This window comes from Triticum dicoccoides, chromosome 7A (assembly GCF_002162155.2).
Source record: "Triticum dicoccoides isolate Atlit2015 ecotype Zavitan chromosome 7A, WEW_v2.0, whole genome shotgun sequence".
Lineage (NCBI taxonomy): Eukaryota > Viridiplantae > Streptophyta > Magnoliopsida > Poales > Poaceae > Triticum > Triticum dicoccoides.
In genome coordinates this window covers 173,604,647-173,631,383 of record NC_041392.1, presented here as the reverse complement: position 1 = coordinate 173,631,383, position 26,737 = coordinate 173,604,647, and the positions used below count along the sequence as shown (strand labels likewise).

General features: G+C 47.9%; 1 protein-coding gene and 1 pseudogene across 1 annotated transcript; both read left to right on the top strand.

The window, feature by feature from the left end:
* The first annotated feature begins 7,264 nt into the window (after positions 1-7,264).
* On the top strand, positions 7,265-8,849 carry LOC119333352 (annotated as a pseudogene).
* A 2,031-nt stretch (positions 8,850-10,880) lies between these two features.
* LOC119330000 (1-aminocyclopropane-1-carboxylate oxidase homolog 4-like) lies at positions 10,881-15,340 on the top strand. Its single transcript, XM_037603109.1, has 2 exons — positions 10,881-12,226; positions 14,823-15,340. Exons 1-2 carry the CDS (start codon positions 11,156-11,158, stop codon positions 15,075-15,077), a joined length of 1,326 nt encoding a protein of 441 aa, XP_037459006.1. The 5' UTR covers positions 10,881-11,155; the 3' UTR covers positions 15,078-15,340.
* Positions 15,341-26,737: the final 11,397 nt, after the last annotated feature.

Below are 26,737 nucleotides of genomic sequence, written 5' to 3'. Positions count from 1 at the left end.
AGTCATCTTGCCCATGAGACACGGTTCACAAGTATCAAGTGATTCATAATCAAGTGGTTCCAAAAGTCCATCAGTATGGAGTTTCTTCATGCGCTTTACACCGATATGACATAAACGACAGTGCTACAAATAAGTTGCACTATCATTATCAACTCTGCATCTTTTGGCTTCAACATTATGAATATGTGTGTCACTACTATCGATATTCAATAAGAATAGACCATTCTTCAAGGGTGCATGACCATAAAAGATATTACTCATATAAACAGAACAACCATTATTCTCTGATTTAAATGAATAACCGTCTCGCATCAAACAAGATCCAGATATAATGTTCATGCTTAACGCTGGCACCAAATAACAATTATTTAGGTCTAATATTAATCCCGAAGGTAGATGTAGAGGTAGCGCGCCGACCGCGACCACATCGACTTTGGAACCGTTTCCCACGCGCATCGTCACCTCGTCCTTAGCCAATCTTCACTTAATCCGTAGTCCCTGTTTCGAGTTGCAAATATTAGCAACAGAACCAGTATCAAATACACAGGTGCTACTGCGAGCATTAGTAAGGTACACATCAATAACATGTATATCACATATACCTTTGTTCACCTTGCCATCCTTCTTATCCGCCAAATACTTGGGGCAGTTCCGCTTCCAGTGACCAGTCTACTTGCAGTAAAAGCACTCAGTTTCAGGCTTAGGTCCAGACTTGGGTTTCTTCTCTCGAGCAGCAACTTGCTTGCTGATCTTCTTGAATTTCCCCTTCTTCTTCCCTTTGCCTTTTTTCTTGAAACTAGTGGTCTTGTTGACCATCAACACTTGATGGTCTTTCTTGATTTCTACCTCCGCAGCTTTCAGCATTGCGAAGAGCTCGGGAATAGTCTTATTCATCCCTTGCATATTATAGTTCATCACGAAGCTCTTGTAGCTTGGTGGAAGTGATTGGAGAATTCTGTCAATGACGCTATCATCTGGAAGATTAACTCCCAGTTGAATCGAGTGATTACAATACCCAGACATCTTGAGTATAAGCTCACTGACAGAACTGTTCTCCTCCATCTTGCAGCTATAGAACTTATTGGAGACTTCATATCTCTCAATCCGGGCATTTGCTTGAAATGTTAACTTCAACTCCTGGAACATCTCATATGCCCCATGACGTTCAAAACGTCGTTGAAGTCCCAGTTCTAAGCCGTAAAGCATGGCACATTGAACTATCGAGTAGTCATCAGCTTTGCTCTGCCAGACGTTCATAACATCTGGTGTTGCTCCAGCAGCAGGCCTGGCACCCAGCGGTGCTTCCAGGATGTAATTCTTCTGTGTAGCAATGAGGATAATCCTCAAGTTACGGACCCAGTCCGTGTAATTGCTACCATCATCTTTCAACTTTGCTTTCTCAAGGAACACATTAAAATTCAACGGAACAACAGCACGGGCCACTATCTACAATCAAACATACATAAGCAAGATACTATCAGGTACTAAGTTCATGATAAATTTAGGTTCAATTAATCATATTACTTAAATAACTCCCACTTAGATAGACATCCCTCTAATCCTCTAAGTGATTACGTGATCCAAGTCAACTAAACCATGTCTGATCATCACGTGAGATGGAGTAGTTTCATTGGTGAACATCACTATGTTGATCATATCTACTATATGATTCACGCTCGACCTTTCGGTCTCCGTGTTCCGAGGCCATATCTGTATATGCTTGGCTCGTCAAGTATAACCTGAGTATTCCGTGTGTGCAACTGTTTTGCACCCATTGTATTTGAACGTAGAGCCTATCACACCCGATCATCACGTAGTGTCTCAGCACGAAGAACTTTCCCAGCGGTGCATACTCAGGGAGAACACTTCTTGATAATTAGTGAGAGATCATCTTATAATGCTATCGTCAATCAAAGCAAGATAAGATGCATAAAAGATAAACATCACATGCAATCAATATAAGTGATACGATATGGCCATCATCATCTTGTGCTTGTGATCTCCATCTTCGAAGCACCATCGTGATCACCATCGTCACCGGCGCGACACCTTGATCTCCATCGTAGCATCGTTGTCATCTCGCCAATCTTATGCTTCCACGACTATCGCTACCGCTTAGTGATAAAGTAAAGCATTATAGCGCGATTGCATTGCATACAATAAAGCGACAACCATATGGCTCCTGCCAGTTGCCGATAACTCGGTTACAAAATATGATCATCTCATACAATAAAATTTAGCATCATGTCTTGACCATATCACATCACAACATGCCCTGCAAAAACAAGTTAGACGTCCTCTACTTTGTTATTGCAAGTTTTACGTGGCTGCTACAGGCTTAAGCAAGAACCAATTCTACCTACGCATCAAAACCACAACGATAGTTTGTCAAGTTGGTGCTGTTTTAACCTTCGCAAGGACCGGGCGTAGCCACACTCGGTTCAACTAAAATTGGAGTACCTGTCACCCGCTAGCCACCTTTGTGCAAAGCACGTCGGGAGAACCGGTCTCGCGTAAGCGTACGCGTAATGTCGGTTCGGGCCGCTTCGTCCAACAATACCGCCGAACCAAAGTATGACATGCTGGTAAGCAGTATGACTTATATCGCCCACAACTCACTTGTGTTCTACTCATGCATATAACATCAACACATAAAACCTAGGCTCTGATACCACTGTTGGGTTTCGTAGTAATTTCAAAAAATTTCCTACGCACACGCAAGATCATGGTGATGCATAGCAATGAGAGGGGGAGAGTGTGATCTACGTACCCTTGTAGATCGACAACGGAAGCGTTAACTTGGTTGATGTAGTCGTACGTCTCCACGGCCCGACCGATCAAGCACCGAAACTACGGCACCTCCGAGTTCTAGAACACGTTCAGCTCGATGACGATCCCCGGACTCCGATCCAGCAAAGTGTCGGGGAAGAGTTCCGTCAGCACGACGGTGTGGTGACGATCTTGATGTACTACCATCACAGGGCTTCGCCTAAGCACTGCTACAATATTATCGACGACTATGGTGGAAGGGGGCACCGCACACGGCTAAGAATATGATCACATGGATCAACTTGTGTCTCTAGGGGTGCCCCGTGCCTCCGTATATAAAGGCTCGAAGGGGGGGGCGGCCGGCCAAGAGGTGGCGCGCCAGGAGGAGTCCTACTCCCTCCGGGAGTAGGACTCCCCCCCTTTCCTAGTTGGAATAGGATTCGCGGAGGGGGGAAAAGAGGAGAGAGAGGAGGAAGGGGGGCCGGCCCCCTCTCCTTGTCCTATTCGGACCAAGGGGGAGGGGCGCGCGGCCCATCTCTGGCCACCTCTCCTCTCTTCCACTAAGGCCCACTAAGGCCCATATACCTCCCGGGGGGTTCCGGTAAAATCCCGATTTCACCCGGAACACTTCCGATATCCAAACATAGGCTTCCAATATATCAATCTTTATGTCTTGACCATTTCGAGACTCCTCGTCATGTCCGTGATCACATCCGGGACTCCGAACAAACTTCGGTACATCAAAATGCATAAACTCATAATATAACTATCATCGTAACCTTAAGCGTGCGGACCCTACGGGTTCGAGAACAATGTAGACATGACCGAGACACGTCTCCGGTCAATAACCAATAGCGGAACCTGGATGCTCATATTGACTCCTACATATTCTACGAAGATCTTTTATCAGTCAGACCGCATAACAACATACGTTGTTCCCTTTGTCATCGGTATGTTACTTGCCCGAGATTCGATCGTCGGTATCCCATACCTAGTTCAATCTCGTTACCGACAAGTCTCTTTACTCGTTCTGTAATACATCATCCCGCAACTAACTCATTAGTTGCAATGCTTGCAAGGCTTCAGTGATGTGCATTACCGAGAGGGCCCAGAGATACCTCTCCGACAATCGGAGTGACAAATCCTAATCTCGAAATACGCCAACCCAACATGTACCTTTGGAGACACCTGTAGAGCTCCTTTATAATCACCCAGTTACGTTGTGACGTTTGGTAGCACACAAAGTGTTCCTCCGGCAAACAGGAGTTGCATAATCTCATAGTCATAGGAACATGTATAAGTCATGAAGAAAGCAATAGCAACATACTAAACGATCGGGTGCTAAGCTAATGGAATGGGTCATGTCAATCAGATCATTCAACTAATGATGTGATCCCATTAATCAAATGACAACTCTTTGTCCATGGTTAGGAAACATAACCATCTTTGATTAACGAGCTAGTCAAGTAGAGGCATACTAGTGACACTCTGTTTGTCTATGTATTCACACATGTATCATGTTTCCGGTTAATACAATTCTAGCATGAATAATAAACTTTTATCATGATATAAGGAAATAAATAATAACTTTATTATTGCCTCGAGGGCATATTTCCTTCAAAAAGGCCATACTTTCAGTTCCATAACCACACAACATCGCCACCGGCGGCTTCGGCATCTTGAGAGCAGGGCAGCGCCGCACAGTCATCGGGTGATTAGTCTTGTTGCAGACGAAATAAAACTGTTGTGTCTCGCAGTCATCATTTGTGTGCCCTGCAGACTGGCACTTAGAGCACCACACCTTCTTAGGAATTGCTGCACCCTCGGATGCCCCTGAAGGTTGAATCGTAGGTGTAGGCTGTTGTTGCATTGGTCCTAGCTGCATATGCGTGTATTGGCCGTGACCCGCAACCATCATAGATGAAGGGGCCATGGAAGGCACATGTACTGGTGGCGGCATCATAGGGACCGCAGGTGGGGGAGTGGTGGATGGCAGGGCTGCTCCCTGGTGCGTCTTCTGACGGCCACCCTTGCTTCCCTTCGGCTTGCGAGGTTGTGCAGCAGTAGGGCCTCCGGTGGCAGCAGAGTTGTGTGGCGCCCTGGCGTTGAAGCTGGGAGCCATCTGCACCCCGGCGGCAGCACCATGATGCTGCACATAAGCGTTCATCGCTGGTTGAAAAGCTGCAGGCTGCTGATGTTGCTGTGTGAAGCCAGTCGTTGGTTGAAGAAGATACGGTAGCTGCGGCACGAACTAACCCGAGGTCCCAAAAAATTGCTGCTCGAACGGCTTCTGATACGCAGAGGACTGCTACACCGGCTGCGGATGCACCGGCGCAAAAGTTCCCGGTGGCGCATAGGGTTGCGCGACCTGCACCGGCTGGTAAACCCCCGACGCGAAGCCAGGAGCGCCTCCCAACGACGAAGAACTTGGATGAGAGGAGCTTGAAGACGGATTAGACTGGTGGCCGGTGGAGGTGGCCGGCGGCGCCGATGGGTCGGCACGCGTCATTGCTGGGGAGCGGACGACAGCCGTGAAGGAACAATTGAACCTAGGGTTGGCTGCCTGCTCTGCCCGGTTCCACAAGTGTCCAAGCCAACGGCTGAGATTGACCATCCGAAGCCGACGTCCAAGATTCGTCTGAACACTTGTCAGACCTGAAACGGCCGCAGATGACAGATCGAGATTTCGAACTGTGATCACCGTGGCGCCCCGCCCTGCCTGACCCGAAGAAAGCGCCGGCGAACAGAATTCCGGCGAGGCCTCCCCATCTCCGAGACACACCTGCGGCAAGAGATCGCCGAGAGTTCTTGGCGGCGATGCCCGAGGAGGCGGGAGCGGGCCGATCCAAGGCTTGATCAGCGGTCTTGACCGGACGGGCACCCCGGAGACGCCGCGGGCGGCCGCGGCAAGTATCATCGGGGACTCCTTCGGTCCTGGCACATCCACGATAGCATCCGACGTAGAGGCCACCGCAATCTCCGCCGAGTCCAGCGACGGTTCTCCGTTCTTGTCAGACATGCAAACACGAGAAACCTCACCTGTCCGTCGAGACGACGGTCTCTCCCACACCCTAGACGCCGGTGTAGGGTAACCAGTGTCCGCCCAGAACTCAGCTGCCAGTTCCTCGTTCGTCTTCCTCCGGCGAACAACCCAAGACTGCAGAGTAGAGGCGTCGACGGAGGAGTCTTGAACCGCATGCACCATCTCCTCCGCATCGGTAGAATCTAGGCAAGAGAACCGAGATCCGGAATCCGCCAGCAGCGTCGGCATGGCGCCAGGGTGAGCCGTCGCCTAGAGGCGAGCCGCATGGCTCAGCTACGTGAGGACATTGTCCCAATGTCCCTTATGGGGGAGCTTAATACTGGACGGGTTCTTGCTCCCCCCTGCATATCATACTGCTTCATATCTATCTTTATTTTCTAAGGACTTTCTATTATTGAAACTTGGACTCATATATACCGTGATGTTAATGTGTTCCACAACATGTTCTTTCATGTATCTGAATCAATATTTTCTCTCGTTGCAATGCACGGGCATATGTGCTAGTATAGCTAAAGTGAAAACATTTCCTCTCCCTAAAACACCCGCACATCACGTATATTGTTCCTTCCGGAGCGGCCGCTACAAACGATACTGCTTGGCCGTTTGCTGACCCAACTGCAACAGCATAGACGAATCGCTGCCATAGGATTTCGAGGATGAACGGCCCATATTCATCACAGGGCACCATAAAAGATCTCTTTTTAGTTTGCTCATTTGTACTACCGGTTAATCCCGGTGTAATATCAGGTGATACAACGTACGTAGGAACTGTGTGCGAGAGTGGACTGGCAAGATGCGGCAAAATCATACTATAAGGGCATGTACAATGGTGCTATCTTAGGAGTGCCACGTAGGATAAATGATGAGGTGGAGGAGAGAGAACTCATAAGAAAAAGCTTGTCTTCTCTTATTTAAGATAAAATAAGAGATGGTCTCTTAGCACAATTTGTCTCACCATGTTTTAAGGAGTTGCTAGTTATTAAAAATAAGGCTAAGATATAACCCATTGTAGACATACTTTTTTGTCATCTTTAAATTACATGCAAAACTTAAGATAAGACTGTCTTATCAACCATTGTACATGCCCTAAGGTGCAGCCTGCTGGCAACAGCATACGTTGATCATTCTTTCTACGAAATTACACAACCGGCTGTGAAGAAACTGATATAGGTAAGGATCCCTTTCGATCCGCTACGTATAAACAAGAAGCATACGTTGATCATTTCCTAATTAACTGGACTTGGGCTGAACGAGCAAACGTATTATAAACAAGAAGGAATACACGTTTTATATGCCCCGTTCGTCGATCGCCATTAACGAGGAATCTACAAGAACAATGCGTGACGGTTGCTTGCGATACCTGTGCGCATGCACTGGGCTCCCTATATATGCAGCACGGCCGGTTTGTCCAGTCACCATGCAACCAATCCATCTGCTAGCTATAGCAAAGAAATGACTCGTGGGCGTGGGGTTTCCTCTCTGCTCTTATGCTGCTTGCTTCTCCTCGCTCCTCACCTCGGCAGCTCCTTCCACACCAGCCACACCCGTGCCGGAAAGCTGCTCGCCGTCCGTTCAGCTGACGGTGCATCTCCGACGACCTTCTGCTCGGACATCCCTTCAGGTGAACCCACATGCAACATTAAGCTCGCTAGTGACTTAAGTACGTAGTTAACGCGCGCAGAAGTAGTTCTTCGTTTATGCTTTGAATAACTTGCATGGGTTCGCTTAATTTCTTTCAGGAGATGGCGGCGGTGGAATTGCAGGGCGGCTGCCCGTGGTGCATCGGCAGAACCCGTGCTCTCCTCACGGCGGAGCTAAGAGACAAGGCAAGCCCTCAGAGTCAGAGTCCGCGGCCGACGTCCTCCGCCGCGACGCCCTGGGCCTCCGCTCGCTCTACGGGGACTCCGGCTCGGCGTCGGACGTGACGATCCCCAGCACCGGCAGCCCTCTCGTGGCTTACCCGGGCGCGTCCGAGTACCACGTCGTCGTCGGCTACGGCACGCCGCTGCAGAGGCTGGCCGTCGGGTTCGACACGGCCAGCACCGGAGTCTCCCTGCTCGCATGCAAGCCGTGCGCCGCCGACGGGGCGCCGTGCGACAAGGCGTTCGACCAGTCCCGGTCGTCCACGCTCGCCCAAATCCCCTGCAACTCGCTGGACTGCCCGCTCAGCGCTTGCTCCGGGCCCAGCTGCACCTTCTCCGTCAGCAAGAACGACACCGTGGTGCTCAACGGCACGGTCGTCACGGACACGCTCGCGCTCTCCGGGTCGACCACCATGCAGGGCTTCAGGTTCGCGTGCCTGGAGACGGGCTACGCCGGAAGCTCCAGAACTGTGGACGACACCCCCTCCGGCGTCCTCGACCTCAGCCGGGACGTCCACTCCCTGGCGTCGCGGGCGCCTTTCTCCCCGGACACGGTGGCCTTCTCGTACTGCCTGCCGCCGGACACGACCTCCCACGGCTTCCTCTCCATCGCCGCCGCCCGGCCGGAGCTCTCGGGCCGCTTCGTGTGCTACGCCACCCTGCGGACCAACCCCAACCGCCCCAACCTGTACTTGGTCCAGCTCACCGCGATAAGCGTCGGCGGGAAGGACATCCCGGTCCCGGCCGCGGGGCTCGCCGGCGACTCGCTGATCGCGCTCCGCACCACCTTCACCTACCTGAGGCCGGACGTCTACGCGGCCCTCCGCGACGCGTTCGTCGGGCAGATGGGCCGGTACCGCCACCGCCGCGCGCCGCCGGTGGGGGAGCTGGACACGTGCTACGACTTCGCCGGCCTGCGCTCGGTTCTGCTGCCGGCGATCGCGCTCCAGTTCGACGGCGGGGCGAGCATGTACCTTGACATCGAGCACGTGTTCTACCTCGAGGAACGCCACAACATCTTTGCCGTGGCGTGCCTCGCGTTCGCCGCGGCGACAGCCTACCCTGTAGGGTCCGAGGTGCCCGTCGCCGTTATCGGGACGTTGGCGCAGGCGGCAACCGAGGTGGCGTACGACTTGCACGGCGGGAAGGTCGGGTTCGTCCGCGGCAGCTGCTGATAATATCACACGAAAACCAACATTCAACATTCAGTGGATCAGCGAGCACGACGGTGGCACTCATCATATGTTCTTTGTACTCCCTTCGTCCGGAAATACTTGTACTTACAAATAATTGAAAATGAATGTATCTATAACTAAAATAAATCTACATACAACCATTTTTAGGACAAGTATTTTCGGACGGAGGAAATATTATCTTATTTTGAAACAACGCATAGCATGTACGTGTCGAGTGAAATAAAAGTATGGTTTTGCTAACTGTGAGGTGGCCAATAAAAGTTCTAGCGTCCATCGATTTTCTCCTTCCCAAAAGGCCGAATATAGGTGAGATGTGAGGAGAGCAGCGACGAGCATCGACCACGACGAGGCGAGCCAGGACCTTGCCGGAGGCAAGGACGACGCTGGAAGCAATCGCGAGCTACGACATCCCAGTCAGATGTGAGGAAATAGGTTAATGGGTGCAGGTGTGGAGACGCCACAACATGAGGTCGGAGAGAGGAGGGCTTAGAGGGATGGCCGCTACAGTGGCGAGCATGACGATTGGGGGTGGGAGTGGGGAGGGGAGGGTGAGACGGTCGTAGGAGTGTCGTCAATTAGACCTGGGCTTGGAGGCGGTACAAAAGTAAGAAACTAACTTGGGTTATGCAATCCTCGCATTTGAGTGATGATCACATAGCCCAAAAAATTGATCGGATGGTCACATAAAAATGCGATTGACTATTTTTTAGAAAAACAGGGAGACTCTCCCTGGCTTCGTTACCCGAATGAAACATGAGTGACTATTTCTATGTTGAGTTAAAATAAATTGGCCCCAATTTCCGTTTAATTTCACCAACGTTTTGACTGACCGTCTTCCTTGTCAGCCCATTTTCTTCCTCCTACACATGTATCACCGGCCAAACAGTCGACAACCTTTTTCTTAGAATCCGACAGCCTATTTTGAAATTATGGATGTTTTATCCGGTGCAACATATTTTCTTGTCTGCAACTAAGAATTAGCAAAATCTTGGACACGATATTTCTTAGTTCGGGTCAAAATGGGCATGGATGAACAGTGAAGTCCAGAAAATAATAATCAAGAAATCTGCTCTTTAGAAACATTGGCACATATTTTTAGTGCTTGTTAAGTTTCATCATTAAATTACATCTAGTGGCAAGAAAAAAACAAAATTGATGCAAAGATGCTATTCTTAAAAGTATATTGGATTGTTGATTTTTTTCACAACTTGCACAAATGTCATTTCATAATGAAAATTTGCAAGCACTCGAAATATATGTAAAAAAATCATCTTGTTATTATTATTTTTGAATTTTATTGTTGACCACGAGCTCATTTGAGCTCATGACTTCCGCATAATCTTTAGCTTTTCTGTGTCTCTTGTAATTTATTATCATCCATGCTACGGGAACAAGTATTGACAAACCAGAAACCACGGCGCTTTTCTATGAACCAAAAGAAAGTGTTGTTGCTTGGTTGGAGATGGAGTTTGTTTTTCATTCAAACCATTTGAATCGAAAACCTCTGAGCTAAGTACGTTTAGCATCGTTGGTGCACGTGTGAATGTGTGTCTCCGATGGATTTGTCTTTGGTGGATCTGCTCAGATCTGATCATCGTCCGTCTATGTTCGTGTGCCTTCGGGTTGGGTCCTTTCGATCTACGCTACTCTTCATCGGCGGCAATCGCTGTTCTGGTGCGTCGGTCCTATGTGACCCTATGGCGACTTACCGACTGTCTACTACAACAAGTTTTGTCTGGCTCCAGCAAAAGAGGGACGATGACGGTGGCGCACCTTGGGCTCTCTTATGTGCTCATAGTCATCGTTAGACGGTCTATGAATCTGGATATGATTTTTATTGTTTTCTATGTTTGTTGTCGTGGTTGAAGATGTATAGATCAGAGGTTTTTCAAAAAAAAAAAAGTGTCCTGATGGCACGATGAGACGACATGTGCAAGCCACTCAAAGCTCATGGCGACGGGGAGATCGTGGGCACAAGGAGAACTTACCTGCCAGCGTCGGCATATAGGCTCGCCAACTTTTGGAGAAGTCAACGTACAGGCGGAAACACAAGGGATTTGGTTCGTTTGCCCTTGATTTTCCTCCCTTTCTATACACACAAGAGGATCCACGCAAATCCGGTGATCACACTGAAAATCTCCTCGCCGCCGTGGAACCTCGGGCATAGTCGACCCCCCTCGCCGCCGTGATCACAGCCGAGTCGATCACAGCCGGTGCCGCGGCCGCTGGAGACGTGCTCCTTGCCGCTGCGTCTCAGGCACCGTGCCTCGTCGCGTCCGGTCACGATGATGCGCGCCTCGCCGGCACGGCCGATCACATGCGGTCACCTGACCGTCGCCGAACACCGCCGCTCGGTCGGGAGGTTGGACACACGGCGAGGTTTCTACCAACCGCGCGGAAAGGATAAGAAGTCGTCGCGCCAACTGCACGGCGCCCACACGGCCCACCCTTCCCGGCCCCATCCCCTCCACACGTCACCGAATCCAACGGACGTACGCAACCCGACGGCCATGGCGTCCTCCGCCGCCGCAGCCGTCCCCGAGTCTGACCGCGCCGCCCTCGTCAAGGCCTTCGACGAGTCCCGCACCGGCGTCCGCGGCCTCGTCGAGTCCGGCGTCTCCACCGTCCCCGACCTCTTCGTCCACCCCGACCCCTACGCCTCCGTCCCGCTCGCTCCCCCCGGCGTCTCCATCCCCGTCGTCGACCTCTCCCTCCCCGCGCCCGTCGCCGCCGCTGCCGCCGCGGCGGCCGCCCGTGACTGGGGCTTCTTCCACCTCGTCAACTACGAGGCCCTCGTCCCCGCCGACTACCCCGCGAGGGCCCTCGCCGCGGTGCGCGCCTTCAACGAGCTCCCCGCCCCCGAGCGCTCCGCGCACTACGGCCGGGCCATGGGCGGCGGGGTCTCCTACTCCTCCAACGTGGACCTGTACCGCTCCGCCGCCGCGAGCTGGCGCGACACCATCCAGGTGGGGTTCGGGCCTACGCGGCCCGACACGGAGCGCATCCCGCCGGTGTGCCGCTCGGAGATCCTCGAGTGGGAAGCGCACACCACCGCGGTGGCCCGCGCAGTGATGGCGCTGCTTTCCCAGGGGCTCGGGCTCAGCGAGGCGGCTCTGGAAGAGGCCTCGTGCCTGGAGGGGAAGGTCATGGTCTGCCATTACTACCCGGTGTGCCCGGAGCCTGAGCGCACCATGGGATTAGTCCCGCACACCGACCCCGGCGTGCTCACAGTCCTTGCACAGGATGGCGTAGGTGGCCTGCAGGTGAAGCACACCAACGAGGACGGGGAGAGCTACTGGGTTGACGCGAAGCCTGTACCCGGCGCGCTTGTGATCAATGTTGGAGACCTCTTGCAGGTAAAATACACTCTGTCAATGCCCAAATTCTGGCAACTGCATGCAGTTCCAAATACAGTCTGTAACAACTCGCTTCAAGTTATATCTGAATTATCTAAGCATGCCTGCTGCCAATTCAGCTCAAACCAGATGACTTAGGAACAGTGAACATGTTCTAAATACTTCCATTTGTGCACTAATTGACTTTATGAAGTGAGAATTTGTGTGCTTAAAACTTTGAACCCAAGAACACATTTACTCTCATGATGGAAGAATGTAAACTACAGTAGAAAATACAAATGATAATAATTTGTGACTGGATAACCCCATGAACCGTTTGTAGATGCTTTGAACTCACATTTGGTGTTATTTTATTTGCACGTTGTGCGCCACCTGAAGTGTAGAAAATATGAAATGTGATTTTCTACCCGGTTGATTCATAAAATCGATCAAGTGGAGTGTCAAGTGTGTTCAGTAGCTGCAAGTTATTTTATCTCCAAAGTCTTGTTTGGCAAACAAGAGGGGTTATAACTCAAGATATCCTTCTTATTCCAACTTAGATCACCCTCTGATTATTTGTAAAAACTGCTGATTCATCAAAAAAAGATTACCGTCAGATTCTTTTATGATATGTTGGCGACAAACCAGACACTCAAGCAACGGTGCTTTAGTGAACCCTGCAACTGCAAGTACCCATAAAGGATACCACTAGAAATTGTGAATAGCTATCCCACTTAATTATCCAATCAGTGAATCACTAGTCCGGATTGAAGTCGTATAACTGACACAGATATGTACGAACTGCAGAAAGGCAGTCCATTTTACTCTGTAGCAACATGTTCTAACTTCCAACATTCTACTCCCTCTGTAAAATTTAGGCGTACTTTGACTACTCGAGTCCATGCTTTGACCAAGAATCAATCCAGTAAAACTTATTGTGTTATACACATAAGATACTACTCATTCTGTCTTCCAAATCAATTTCTTCTGATTGTAAGTTTGTAACTATGAACAAAATGTTGTAAAGCAATTTACGGTCTAAGCTCATATTTGACAGTCAAAATATGCCATACATTTGCAATGGACGGACTATCTATTTCTTTGGGTACACATTCCTATTAAAATACATAAGCTGCTGGTGGTTTCAAGAACGTGTGGTAGAAACGATTTCTCTATGGTAATAACTAATCAGTATAACCAGCAAAAATATCATTGAAGAGAGATAACTGGAACTGGATGTGGGTAATATGCTGATCACAAGGTAAAGGCCCAGAGAACTAGCAATGTATACTGTAAGAAATAAACTGACTCCACAGAGAACTAGCAATAGATATACGAAATAGCAACTCCACCAAGCAAATATCTTTGTAGAGCTATTGAAGAATCAAGACACAAATTTGTGCAGTTAATGATTTGGAGAAAATGTAATAGGTTTCATGGCAATTTATTTGTCGATAACGAGATGCATATCCATTGAGCAATATGGAAGCCTCTCTTCTCCCTGTGGTCTTGTCAACTTGTTTTCCTATTTTCTCACTTGCCTTTTGCTCCCTAGATCTTCCCACCATTATCTAGTACTTATATCCAGAACCTATAGGGTTTTCTTTTCTCGAACACAGAACCTAGAGGGCTTGAGGAATTTGAAGAACTATGACTAGCAAAGACGTGTTCCTATGCATTAAAGCACTGCTGTCTCTAGAATGTGCACTTGGCCAGCAGCTAGACAGATTTTCTTTTCTTGTTGAGTGATGTTTGAAGCATTAAACTTGCATCACAACTGTGAAGTCCCATGATGGCCAGGCCATCAGAGGAAGAGAAGTTGAACCATGATACAGGTGGTGCCCCAGAACACACCTACACACAGGTGCATACAGGAGGAAAACGCTTGGTAGTGCCCACCTCTTTTGAAAACTGGAAACCTGATAGTTTCAACTTTGAAACTTTACAGCTCAACGCAATTCAACTTACTTGAGTTGGACATGTTGTTGTATTAGTAGTAGGTAGTTAGTGACAATAGTCAATATATTGGAAATTAATATTCCCTCTGATCCAAATTACTTGTCGCAGCTTTAGTACAATTTTATACTAAAGTTGTACTGAACCTGCGACAAGTAATATGGATCAGAGGGAGTACCAGAAATATAAGTCCCATGGGTAACATGGTTGATGAACAAAGCTGGCGCTGAAGATTATTGCTGTGTGGATTACATTTTCATCTACTCCCTCGGATCCAAATTAATTGATGCAGCCTCCAAATTAATTGACGCAGCCTCTATATATACTCCCTTGGATCGGAGGCTGCATCAATTAATTCGGATCCGAGGGAGTATCTCTTTTTTTAAAGGGAAATCCTCGGTCTCATAGTTTTAATCATTAAAAAGAGACACTATTACATAGAAACGAAACTATTCACTAAAACAGAGCGTAATCTCATGGTTATCCCAAATTCTCATAAGACTATTCAAGAGCTTGATGAAATATTAATCAGCTTGTTGTTATTGAATTGGTTATCTAGACACTTAAAGTACTGGTCCACAGTGCAGTTTTGAGGAGCAGTTTCATAATGCCATCATCTCATGCGCATCTAATCTGTTTTTTTACCCTATTCTTTCTTCAGATAATGTCGAACGATAAATACACGAGCGTCGACAACAGGGTGGTGATGAATTCGCGTGAAGAAGCCAGAGTTTCGATCGCCGTCTTCTTCAATCCTGGGAAGCGAGGGGATTCTGTTTTTTATGGACCGCTGCCAGAGCTCGTTTCTTCAGAAAACCCAGCAAAGTACAGGAGTTTCACGATGTCTGAGTTTTTCGGGGCCTTCTTCAAACGAGACCTTGCTAGCAAAGCTCTACTTGACAACTTCAAATTGTAAGATGGTTCAAGCGTCACCATACAATGTTTAAACCTGTGTACATGCCAGTATGTAACCATCTCAGCGCAAACGTCGTCCTGTGAGAGTGAAATGCAATTATTCTACCTCATGTGGTTTCTCCATAGTGCCTCCCAACATAAAGCTAGTATTTTTTCCACCGTGTAATCATCATATTCTTGTTGTCTCAGTGGGCTGTCTTATGGAGCTGAGTGTGGCCTCAAGGCTGTTAGTCTTCACACATCGTTGAACACATTGTTTTTTCCTGTAAAGTTTTCATATTGTTTTAGGCATGTACTCTCTCTAAAGAAATATAAGACAGTTTAGATGTAGTGATCTAAACGGTCTTATATTTCTTTACAGAGAGAGTAACTATCAAGTGGGCCAAAATGCATATGACTGGATGTATGATGTAATTCTTTCTGCAACCATCATTGCTTGACCTGCTGGCTTGAGCATTCAGGCACTCGTTACTCATTAGCCGTTGGAAGTTGTATTTCTTGCGCCTCCGGTTGGAATTCTCTGTCTTTCACAATCTGATGTTGACTGAAAGATTTTGTGGTGCCATCATTTGTGCCTTGGGAAGGGGAGCCTTGGCGCAGTGGTAAAGCTGCTACCTTGTGACCATGAGGTCACGGGTTTAAGGACGTGTTTGGATTTCACCCTGGAGTAAAAATGTCTGGCCTGAAGTATGCCTGGAAGCTGCCTGTATCCTGTTTGGTTGATTACCTGGTAAGTCCCCACGTAGCCTGGCCTGGACCAAGTATAGGTGCGCTTAGTCTGGCCAGCCTTCCAGGCACACGGTTAGACTAGCCACAATGGGAGTAACTTCAGCAGTAACATCAAGTCCAACTCAACAAATTTGCTTATGTGGCTAGCCATAAAGGGAGTAATTTCAGCAGTAACATCAAGTCCAACTCAGCAAATTTGCTTATGTGGCAATGAGTTAATGAGGAGAGAGGTAGTTGTAGTAACTTAGCTAGTTACTGTAACATCACATGTTCCAATGCAATATGAGTCTATAACCTAATAAATGAATCCTTGCATATTACCACACTTAAGTTACTACCCACTATGAAGGTAGTAATATAGTCTAGGGATACGTGTATGTTACTAGTATATATTACTCTTCATTATGGCTAGTCTTAGCCTGAGCCAGGCTACCCAGATCCAATGCATGGCAACGACAATCGAGGTGCCTGGCAACCAAAAGCTAGCAGTCCGTACTAATTAAAGAGTGCAGCAGCTTCCACACAAATCTAAGGGGTTGTTCGGTTTGTGACTAACTTTGCCAAAGGTTACCACACTTAAGGTTAGGCAAGTTTGACTAACTTAGGTGAGTGTTTGGTTCAAGTCACACCTTAGGCAAGCCGCACTTGAGCCCCAGATGGCATACACACAAAAAGTGTGGTAAGATTCCCTTAGGCTTGCCAACTTGTAGCTCTCATTTTGATGAACTAAGCTTAGGCAAGGTTGGCAAAAATATATGGCAAAGTGTGGCAATGCTAGGCCTAGAACCAAACAACCCTTAATACTCGTCCAGGCCAAGGAAGCAAACCAAACATCACCTAGCCCAGGCAGCCTGGCCAGGCAAAAATCTTCCATTTTCCAGGCACAAACCAGGCATGCATTTTTCTTAGGCATAGAGCCCAGGTCGCCAACCAAACAGCCTCTGAGTCCTAGAAACAACCTCTTACAGAAATATAGGGAAAGACTACGTACAATAGATTCAAAGTGGTTGGACTCTTCCCCGGACCTTGCGCAAGCGGGAGCTACATGCACCGGGCTGCTCATCATTTGTACCTTGATTCTACTTCCTCTGAATCTCCTTTCCGCTGGCTGTTGAATTGTTGACAGCGTTAGGCTGGTCATAGTGGGGAGTAACTTAGACTAGTGTCATATGCATGACACTAGTCTAAGTTACTACCCCCATAATGCAAAGTATCTTAATAGTAGTGTCATAGTTTGTTTCATTTATTGCCTTATAGACTTATTTTACCTCGGAAAGCGCTATGTTACAGTAACATATTAGGCTGGTCATAGTGGGAGTAACATAGGTAGTAACATAGATGCCACATAAGCAAAAATAATGATGTGGCAAGTAGTTAATGAGGAGAGAGGCAAATAGAGTAACATAATATGTTACCATCACATAGCGGTTTCCAATGCATAATGAATCTACAAAGTAATAAATGAAGGCAACTATGTTACCACATCTATGACACTACCCACTATGAAGGTAGTAACATAGACTAGTAACATATGTATGTTACTAGTCTAAGGCTGGTCATAGTGGAGAGTAACTTAGACTAGTAACATACATATGTTACTAGTCTATGTTACTACCTTCATAGTGGGTAGTGTCATAGGTGTGGTAACATAGTTGCCTTCATTTATTACTTTGTAGACTCATTATGCATTGGAAACCGCTATGTGATGGTAACATATTATGTTACTCTATTTGCCTCTCTCCTCATTAACTACTTGCCACATCACCAATTTTGCTTATGTGGCATCTATGTTACTACCTATGTTACTCCCACTATGACCAGCCTAAGTTACTCCCCACTATGACCAGCCTTATAGTGTGGCGCCTTCACACTGCTTTCATCACATCTGCCAGGTGGAGGAAGGTACGAGTGGTCCAGGAGAGTCGACAGGACACCACCTTGCAAGCACGCGCTTCCCCAGCACGAAAACACCACCTTGCAAGCACGCGCTTCCCCAGCATGAAAACAGGGTGCACTCACGCACACATGGCCCATCCCTAGGTCATGCGCAGACGCGCAGTTTTGATTTTTCAAGGAGCAGAATACCAACTGTTCTACAGTACTTAGTATTCTTCAACTTTAATTATGAAATGCATCACATTTTTGTTTCGACTGATTTTATTATGGCATTATAAGGTGCCCAGATGGAAGGGCGTGCAAAGGGCACGCTGTGGGTAGTGCTCCGCCACGAACTGTGCAGCTTCAAGGTTCTGCTTGCTGTTCAGGCTTTGAAGTTGAAGCGCACACGCTAGCTGCATGTGAGGCTGGTAAGCATGGACAGATCTGTGATTGCTACTGACGCTGTGCATGTATAAATAGCTCAGTCAACTGAGCTCGTGAGTTGTCCTGACTTTCCACTCTCGACGATAACCAAGCACTATGATATGATAACTACATAATCACGATTCTTTTCTGTTCCCGTTTGACTTGCAGCTTGAGCATAGCGTGCAGATAATATGTACATAAGTTATCTGCAGGAGAGAAGTCTGATTTAAACCCTGAGGTTGTAGAGCTTGTCGAAAATAAACCCTCACCTTTGAATCCCTGAAGTCCGTACCCTGTACTCTCTAATCCCGGTCGTTTTTAACCTTGCGGTCACATTCAAACAGGGATTTCGTATTTGGCATCGGGAATAGCCGGGATCGTTGGGTTAGGCAGCACATGTGTTGAAGTGAGGAACGTGCGCACCAACCTAGCTAACGAGCTTTCGTCTCAAGTGAACAGAGATAGCTCTTCTATAGGAAACACACACAAGAAAAAGCATCGTCCACGGGTTTGCTTCAGTCTGATCTGCTGCGGCATGAAGGCATCGTAGGAAGAATACAAGGCGCCGAATAGCTGCACCAGGGGTAGCGAGGAAGGAAGAAGGTGCCTGGCGCAGCTTCGATGGCTGCAGCGCTGCGGCCGCCTCGCGCGCTCACAGATGTGCTATGGCCAATGAGTGTGCTGTAGTATGGAGAGTTGGAGATCCACCCAGCGACGTGCGTTGCGTACATGATGCAGTCATGCAGAAGAAGAAGTAGGTGGAGGGCAGCGCGGAAGCCCCGGCGGAGAGGTATGCTCGCTCGCCGGTGGCCAAGCCGACGTTGTACGTGGCTGAGCTGACGTCCATGGAGTCCTTCACGTCCCCAACAACGGTGAGGGACGGCGTGACGTGATGGCCAGTAGGCGCGCGACAGCCCCGGCGATGCATGAGCATGAGCCGGCGAGACGGCTGTCAGCTCGCCAGTGTATGTGAAGCCATGTACAAACAGTCGGAAGTCGGCGAGCAAAACGATGTTGCCAGCAGTGCACACGTAGGTACGCAATCCTCAGGTGCGTGTGCAAGTACGCGTACACACGTATCTTATTTTGCGCTGCTCGTACATGCATACCCTTGTGTCCAAGTAGCTAGCGCTGCGTATGATCGACCGGCGCCCCTGTGCCAAAAAAAAAAAGAAAAAAAAAGAGAGAACCGGAAAGAACGACCAACCGACGCGGTATATACTCACGCTGCCACGCACTAAGACATGCATGCATGCACTCGTTTAAACAAAAAAGTCAGCAAACCCGGTCTTTCCCTGCCATGTCATTAAACCCCCTCTTAAAGAAGCATCAAGGTTAAAAACGACTGGGATTAAAGAATACAGGGTACAGACTTCGAGGATTTGAAGGTGAGGGTTCATTTTCAACAAGCTCTACAACCTTAAGGTTTAAATCAGACTTCGCTCTTATCTGCAGCTACCAAGGATCGATCGGAACACGGAAAGTTGGGAGCAGTGTGAATGAAGGGAGAATGCTCTATTTTTCTTAAAGAAATGAGTATGAGATGATGTCCTCTGATTCGGAACAAAAGCAACGGGAGTTCAGATTGATATAGATATCGATGAAGGAAGTTAAATTCCTGAAGACCTGAACGCATGCAGCGACGCATCATCATATGCTCCTATATTATTATTTGCAACATGCAGTTTAGAGTGCGGTGCAAGTGCAATCTTGGCACGTCAGACCGATCGACTAGCTTGCAATTGCATGCATAGGGAAACCAGACGTGCACGGCCACTGAATCGGCCGATTTAGTTTGGCGTGAAGGAACCGGCTTTACCGCCGCAACACGCAGCCCCAGCTCCTTGCCTGGCTAACAAAAATGTCGAATCCGATGATCAGTTGAGTTCCCCTGTGCTTAATCTGGGAACTGCAGGCGAGTGAGACCACCTCTCTCTCTATCGCGCACACGTAGTACGTGGGTACATGAGGCGAGGTCAACCGTGCAGTCGTGTCCGATTGATCAGATCCGTGGATCGTGCACGTCAGGGACCCTATCTGGGTGGTCCGGGTCGGAGGGATGGAGAAAGAGTGGCGCGTCGTGGTCGCGTCGGTTCCTCCACACGCGCGGTCTTCCTCTCGTTTGTCTTCGCTTTCGCGCGTCGCCTCGCCAGGAAATCTCTTGCTTCGCATCTTGTGGGAACGTGGGGCTCGATGCGGACGTATAGCTGGCCGGCGTCGGCTTCGGGGTCCAATCCGCTCAATCATCACAAGATAATAATATTGGCGCGCGCTGGAAAAGTTACCGTTTATCCTCCGGCTTCTGTCACGGACAGGACAGCGTTTATTTTTTTTTTGACGAAATGCAGGCAGGTTGCTGCTTTCATTCATTAAGAAGGGGAGTGCCTCAAGATAAGGCAAAAAGTGCTAGTTACAGAGTTACTGTGCAAGGCGAAAGAAAGGAAAAAGAAAAAGGAAATTACATTGCCAGAAACAGAACTCTTTTTTTTTTGCAGGGAGAAACAGAACTCTCTTAACCATGATCTCCCAGCCACTGTGCACCCTTGAGGCCGGCAGTCCACCAAGTGCGCAGCTCGAGTACAATTCGATCACAAATATTCAGAAAGGGGAAAAATTTATGATTGAAGATGCGATCATTTCGTTCTTTCCAAATGCCCCATCAAATAGCCATCACCAGCGAGGAGAAGGCCCGCTTCCTCTGGTTAGGGATTTTTTTCAGAGACAACAGCCACCAGTCAAGCAAGGAAGGAGCGCTGACATTTGGTCTGGCATCAAATGGAAACTGAAATTTTGTCAGGCAGAAACCCCAAACACCAGCTGTGAATGGGCAATCAGCAAAGAGGTGGTGAGCGGATTCGAGGCCAATTCTGCAGAGGGGGCAGACCGGGTCATGGGGCCATTTTCTCCTTGCAAGGTTGTCAGCCGTAAGACACTTTCCTTGCACAACTAGCCAAGCAAACATCTTTATTTTTGGGGGGGTTTTGATCTGCCAAATGATGTTCAAGAAAGGAGAGCTGACTCTGCCATAAAACTGTAAGTGGTATGCAGATTGTGCGCAATAAGTTCCATTCGCAGTCCATTTCCAACAAATTTCATCTTCCAATTCAGAGATGTTGAAGCTTTGTAATCTGTGCCATAAGTCAACAAATTCTCTTAGAACAGCCTCATCAGGGTTGCGCTTGATGAGCCGAATCCAGAGATTATCCGTGAGACCTTCAGAGACAGTGATCTGGCGCCTATTACAATGCTTATAAAGTAACGGGAAGGAAACCGAGGGGATCTCACCATGCAGCCAATGGTCATGCCAAAAACTGAAGGACTTTCCATTCCCAATCTTGATTGAAGTACTAGCCACAAAAATAGCCTTAACCTCCTTGTCCATTGTCAGTGTTAACCCATGCCAAGATTTATCACCGTCAATGGCGTTCTGCCAGAGCCACCTAACTCTCAGTGCCCTTCCTTGACAAATCAGATCAGGTATACCTAGCCCACCAAGCTCAAGAGGAGAGCAAACTTGAGACCATTTGATCAAGCATTTTCCACCACTAACTGCATCTGACCCGGCCCAAAGAAAGGCCCTTCTCATCTTGTCGATTTGTTTAATAAACCATTTTGGCTGCTCAACGGGAATAAGTTGAAAAATAGGCATTGCAGAGAGCACGAATCTGACCAGAACAGTACGACCAGCCAAAGTAATCCATCGAGCTTTCCATGCGGCTAACTTCTTGGCAATCTTATCAAGCAAACCTTGGAAGAAAATTCTCTTGAGCCTCTTGTCCGAAAGTGGCATACCCAAGTAGGTGCAGGGGAAAGAATCAATTTGGCATCCAAGGGAGTTTTGAATGATGGTAAGGTCAATACCTTCGCACCTAATAGGCAAAATTTTACTTTTGGCCATGTTGGTGCCCAAACCAGAGGCCCTACCAAATAAGTCCAGAACACTAGCAATAGAAGAAATGTCTTGGTTGTCAGGCTTGGAGAAAATGACAACATCATCAGCGTAAATGGAAGCTCTGTGCTTGATGATCTGGTTACCAATAGGCGACAAAATGCCGTGCTCTTGTGCTTGATCCATTAGTCTGCCAAGACAATCCATGGCAAGCACAAACAGGAGGGGGGATAAAGGGTCACCCTGCCTGAGGCCACAACGGTGCATGATTTTTTCCATGGTGCAAGAGTTCACCAAGATCCTGGTGGATGACGAGAGAAAAAGGCAAGAAATCCAGTCCCTCCATTTTTGACTAAACCTCCTAAATCTCATAAGGTTGAGCAGGAACTCCCAAGAAACAGAGTCAAAAGCTTTTGATATGTCCAACTTTAACATCACAGCAGGAATCTTCTTCTGTCGAAGTGTTTTAGCCAAAGCCTGAACATATACAAAATTGTCATGTATGCTTCGACCTTTGATGAAGGCATTCTGACATTGAGATATCAGCCTATTCATAAGTGGTTGTAGTCTAGCTGCAAGAATCTTAGCCATCAACTTGACAGGGGTTATTCTCGAGGCTACGACTGTTGGAAATATGCCCTAGAGGCAATAATAAAAGCATTATTATTATATTTCCTTGTTCATGATAATTGTCTTTATTCATGCTATAATTGTGTTATCCGGAAATCGTAATACATGTGTGAATAACAGACACCAACATGTCCCTAGTAAGCCTCTAGTTGACTAGCTCGTTGATCAACAGATAGTCATGGTTTCCTGACTATGGACATTGGATGTCATTGATAACGGGATCACATCATTAGGAGAATGATGTGATGGACAAGACCCAATCCTAAACATAGCATAAGATCGTATAGTTCGTTTGCTAGAGTTTTCCAATATCAAGTATCTTTTCCTTAGACCATGAGATCGTGTAACTCCCGGATACCGTAGGAGTGCTTTGGGTATACCAAACGTCACAACGTAACTGGGTGACTATAAAGGTAGACTACGGGTATCTCTGAAAGTGTCTGTTGGGTTGACACGGATCAAGACTGGGATTTGTCACTCCGTATGACGGAGAGGTATCACTGGGCCCACTCGGTAATGCATCATCATAATGAGCTCAAAGTGACCAAGTGTCTGGTCACAGGATCATGCATTATGGTACGAGTAAAGTGACTTGCCGGTAACGAGATTGAACGAGTTATTGGGATACCGACGATCGAATCTCGGGCAAGTAACATATCGATTGACAAAGGGAATTGTATACGGGGTTGCTTGAATCCTCGACATCGTGGTTCATCCAATGAGATCATCGTGGAGTATGTGGGAACCAACATCGGTATCCAGATCCCGCTGTTGGTTATTGACCGGAGAGTCATCTCGGTCATGTCTACATATCTCCCGAACCCGTAGGGTCTATACACTTAAGGTTCGGTGACGCTAGGGTTGTAGGGATATGTATATGCAGTAACCCGAATGTTGTTCGGAGTCCCGGATGAGATCCCGGACATCACGAGGAGTTCCGGAATGGTCCGGAGGTAAAGAATTATATATAGGAAGTGCTGTTTCGGCCATCGGGACAAGTTTCGGGGTCATCGGTATTGTACCGGGACCACTGGAAGGGTCCCGGGGGTCCACCGGGTGGGGCCACCTGCCCCGGGGGCCACATGGGCTGTAGGGGGTGCGCCTTGGCCTACATAGGCCAAGGGCACCAGCCCCAAGAGGCCCATGCGCCTAGGGTTCACAAAAGGGAAGAGTCCCACTAGTGGAAGGCACCTCCTAGGTGCCTTGGGGGGGAGGGAAACCTCCCTTGGCCGCCGCCCCCCTAGGAGATTGGATCTCCTAGGGCCGGCGCCCCCCCTAGGCCCTCCTATATATAGTGGGGGAAGGAGGGCTTTTTCATCCATGCCTTTGGTTGCCTCCTTCTCCCTCTCCAACACCTCCTCCTCCTCCATAGCGCTTGGCGAAGCCCTGACGGAGTACTGCAGCTCCATCACCACCACGTCGTCGTGCTGCTGCTGGAGCCATCTTCCTCAACCTCTCCTTCCCTCTTGCTGGATCAAGAAGAAGGAGACGTTACGCTGACCGTACGTGTGTTGAACGCGGAGGTGCCGTCCGTTCGGTGCTAGGATCTCCGGTGATTTGGATCACGTCGTGTTCGACTACCTCATCCCCGTTCTTTGAACGCTTCCGCTCGCGATCTACAAAGGTATGTAGATGCATCCGATCACTCGTTGCTAGATGAACTCATAGATGGATCTTGGTGAAACCGTAGGAAATTTTTTGTTTTCTGCAACGTTCCCCAACAGTGGCATCATGAGTTAGGTCTATGCGTAGTTCTTCTTGCGCGAGTAGAACACAATTTGTTGTGGGCGTAGATGTTGTCAACCTTCTTGCCGCTACTAGTCTTATCTTGCTTCAACGGTATTGTGGGATGAAGCGGCCCGGACCAACCTTACACGTACGCTTACGTGAGACCGGTTCCACCGACTAACATGCACTAGTTGCATAAGGTGGCTGACGGGTGTCTGTCTCTCCTACTTTAGTTGGAGCGGATTCGATGAAAAGAGTCCTTATGAAGGGTAAATACAAGTTGACAAATCACGTTGTGGCTTTCACGTAGGTAAGAAAACATTCTTGCTAGAACCCTATTGCAGCCACGTAAAACTCGCAACAACAATTAGAGGACGTCTAACTTGTTTTTGCAGCAAGTGCTTTGTGATATGATATGGCCAAAGTTGTGATGAATGATGAATGATATATATGTGATGTATGAGTTGTTCATGCTATTGTAATAGGAATCACGACTTGCATGTCGATGAGTATGACAACCGGCAGGAGCCATAGGAGTTGTCTTTATTTTTGTATGACCTGCGTGTCATTGAGAAACGCCATGTAAATTACTTTACTTTATTGCTAAACGCGTTAGCCATAGCAGTATAAGTAATAGTTGGCGAGCAACTTCATGGAGACACGATGATGGGGATCATGATGATGGAGATCATGGTGTCAAGCCGGTGACAAGATGATCATGGAGCCCGAAGATGGAGATCAAAGGAGCTATGTGATAATGGCCATATCATGTCACTATTATTATTTGATAGCATTTGATGTTTATCATGTTTTGCATCTTGTTTACTTAGAACGACGGTAGTAAATAAGATGATCCCTCATAATAATTTCAAGAAAGTGTTTCCCCTAACTGTGCACCGTTGCGACAGTTCGTTGTTTCAATGCACCACGTGATGATCGGGTGTTTGATTCAAACGTTCACATACAACGGGTGTAAGACAGATTTACACATGCAAACACTTAGGTTGACTTGATGAGCCTAGCATGTGTATAGACATGGCCTCGGAACACAGAAGACCGAAAGGTCGAGCATGAGTCGTATAGAAGATACGATCAACATGAAGATGTTCACCGACGTTGACTAGTCCGTCTCACGTGATGATCGGACACGGCCTAGTTAACTCGGATCATGTTATACTTAGATGACTGGAGGGATGTCTATCTAAGTGGGAGTTCATTATAATTTGATTAGATGAACTTAATTTTCATGAACTTAGTCTAAAAATCTTTGCAATATGTCTTGTAGATCAAATGGCCAACGTAGTCCTCAACTTCAACGCGTTCCTAGAGAAAACCAAGCTGAAAGACGATGGAAGCAACTATACGGACTGGGTATGGAACCTGAGGATCATCCTCATAGCTGCCAAGAAAGAATATGTCCTACAAGCACCGCTAGGTGACGCACCCGTCCCACAGAACCAAAACGTTATGAACGCTTGGCAGACACGTGCCGATGACTACTCCCTCGTTCAGTGCGGCATGCTTTACAGCCTAGAGCCGGGGCTCCAAAAGCGTTTTGAGAGACATGGAGCATATGAGATGTTCGAAGAGCTAAAAATGGTTTTCCAAGCTCATGCCCGGGTCGAGAGATATGAAGTGTCCGACAAATTATTCAGCTGTAAGATGGAGGAAAATAGTTCTGTCAGTGAGCACATACTCACTATGTCTGGGTTACATAACCACTTGACTCAGCTGGGAGTTAATCTCCCGGATGATGCGGTCATTGACAGAATCCTCCAGTCACTTCCACCAAGCTACAAGAGCTTTGTGATGAACTTCAATATGCAGGGGATGGAAAAGACCATTCCTGAGGTATTTTCAATGCTGGAATCAGTAGAGGTAGAAGTCAAGAAGGAACATCAAGTGTTGATGGTGAATAAAACCACTAAGTTCAAGAAGGGCAAGGGTAAAAAGAACTTCAAGAAGGACGGCAAAGGAGTTGCCGCGCCCGGCAAGCAAGCTGCCGGGAAGAAGCCAAAGAATGGACCCAAGCCTGAGACTGAGTGCTTTTATTGCAAGGAAAGTGGTCACTGAAAGCGAAACTGCCCCAAATACTTAGCAGACAAGAAGGCCGGCAAAACAAAACTATATGATATACATGTAATTGATGTGTACCTTACTAGTACCCGTAGTAGCTCCTGGGTATTTGATACTGGTGCAGTTGCTCACATTTGTAACTCAAAGCAGGGGCTGCAGAATAAGCGGAGACTAGCAAAGGACGAGGTGACGATGCGCGTCGGGAATGGTTCCAAGATCAATGTGATCGCCGTCGGCACGCTACCTCTACATTTACCTTCGGGATTAGTTTTAAACCTTAATAATTGTTATTTAGTGCCAGCTTT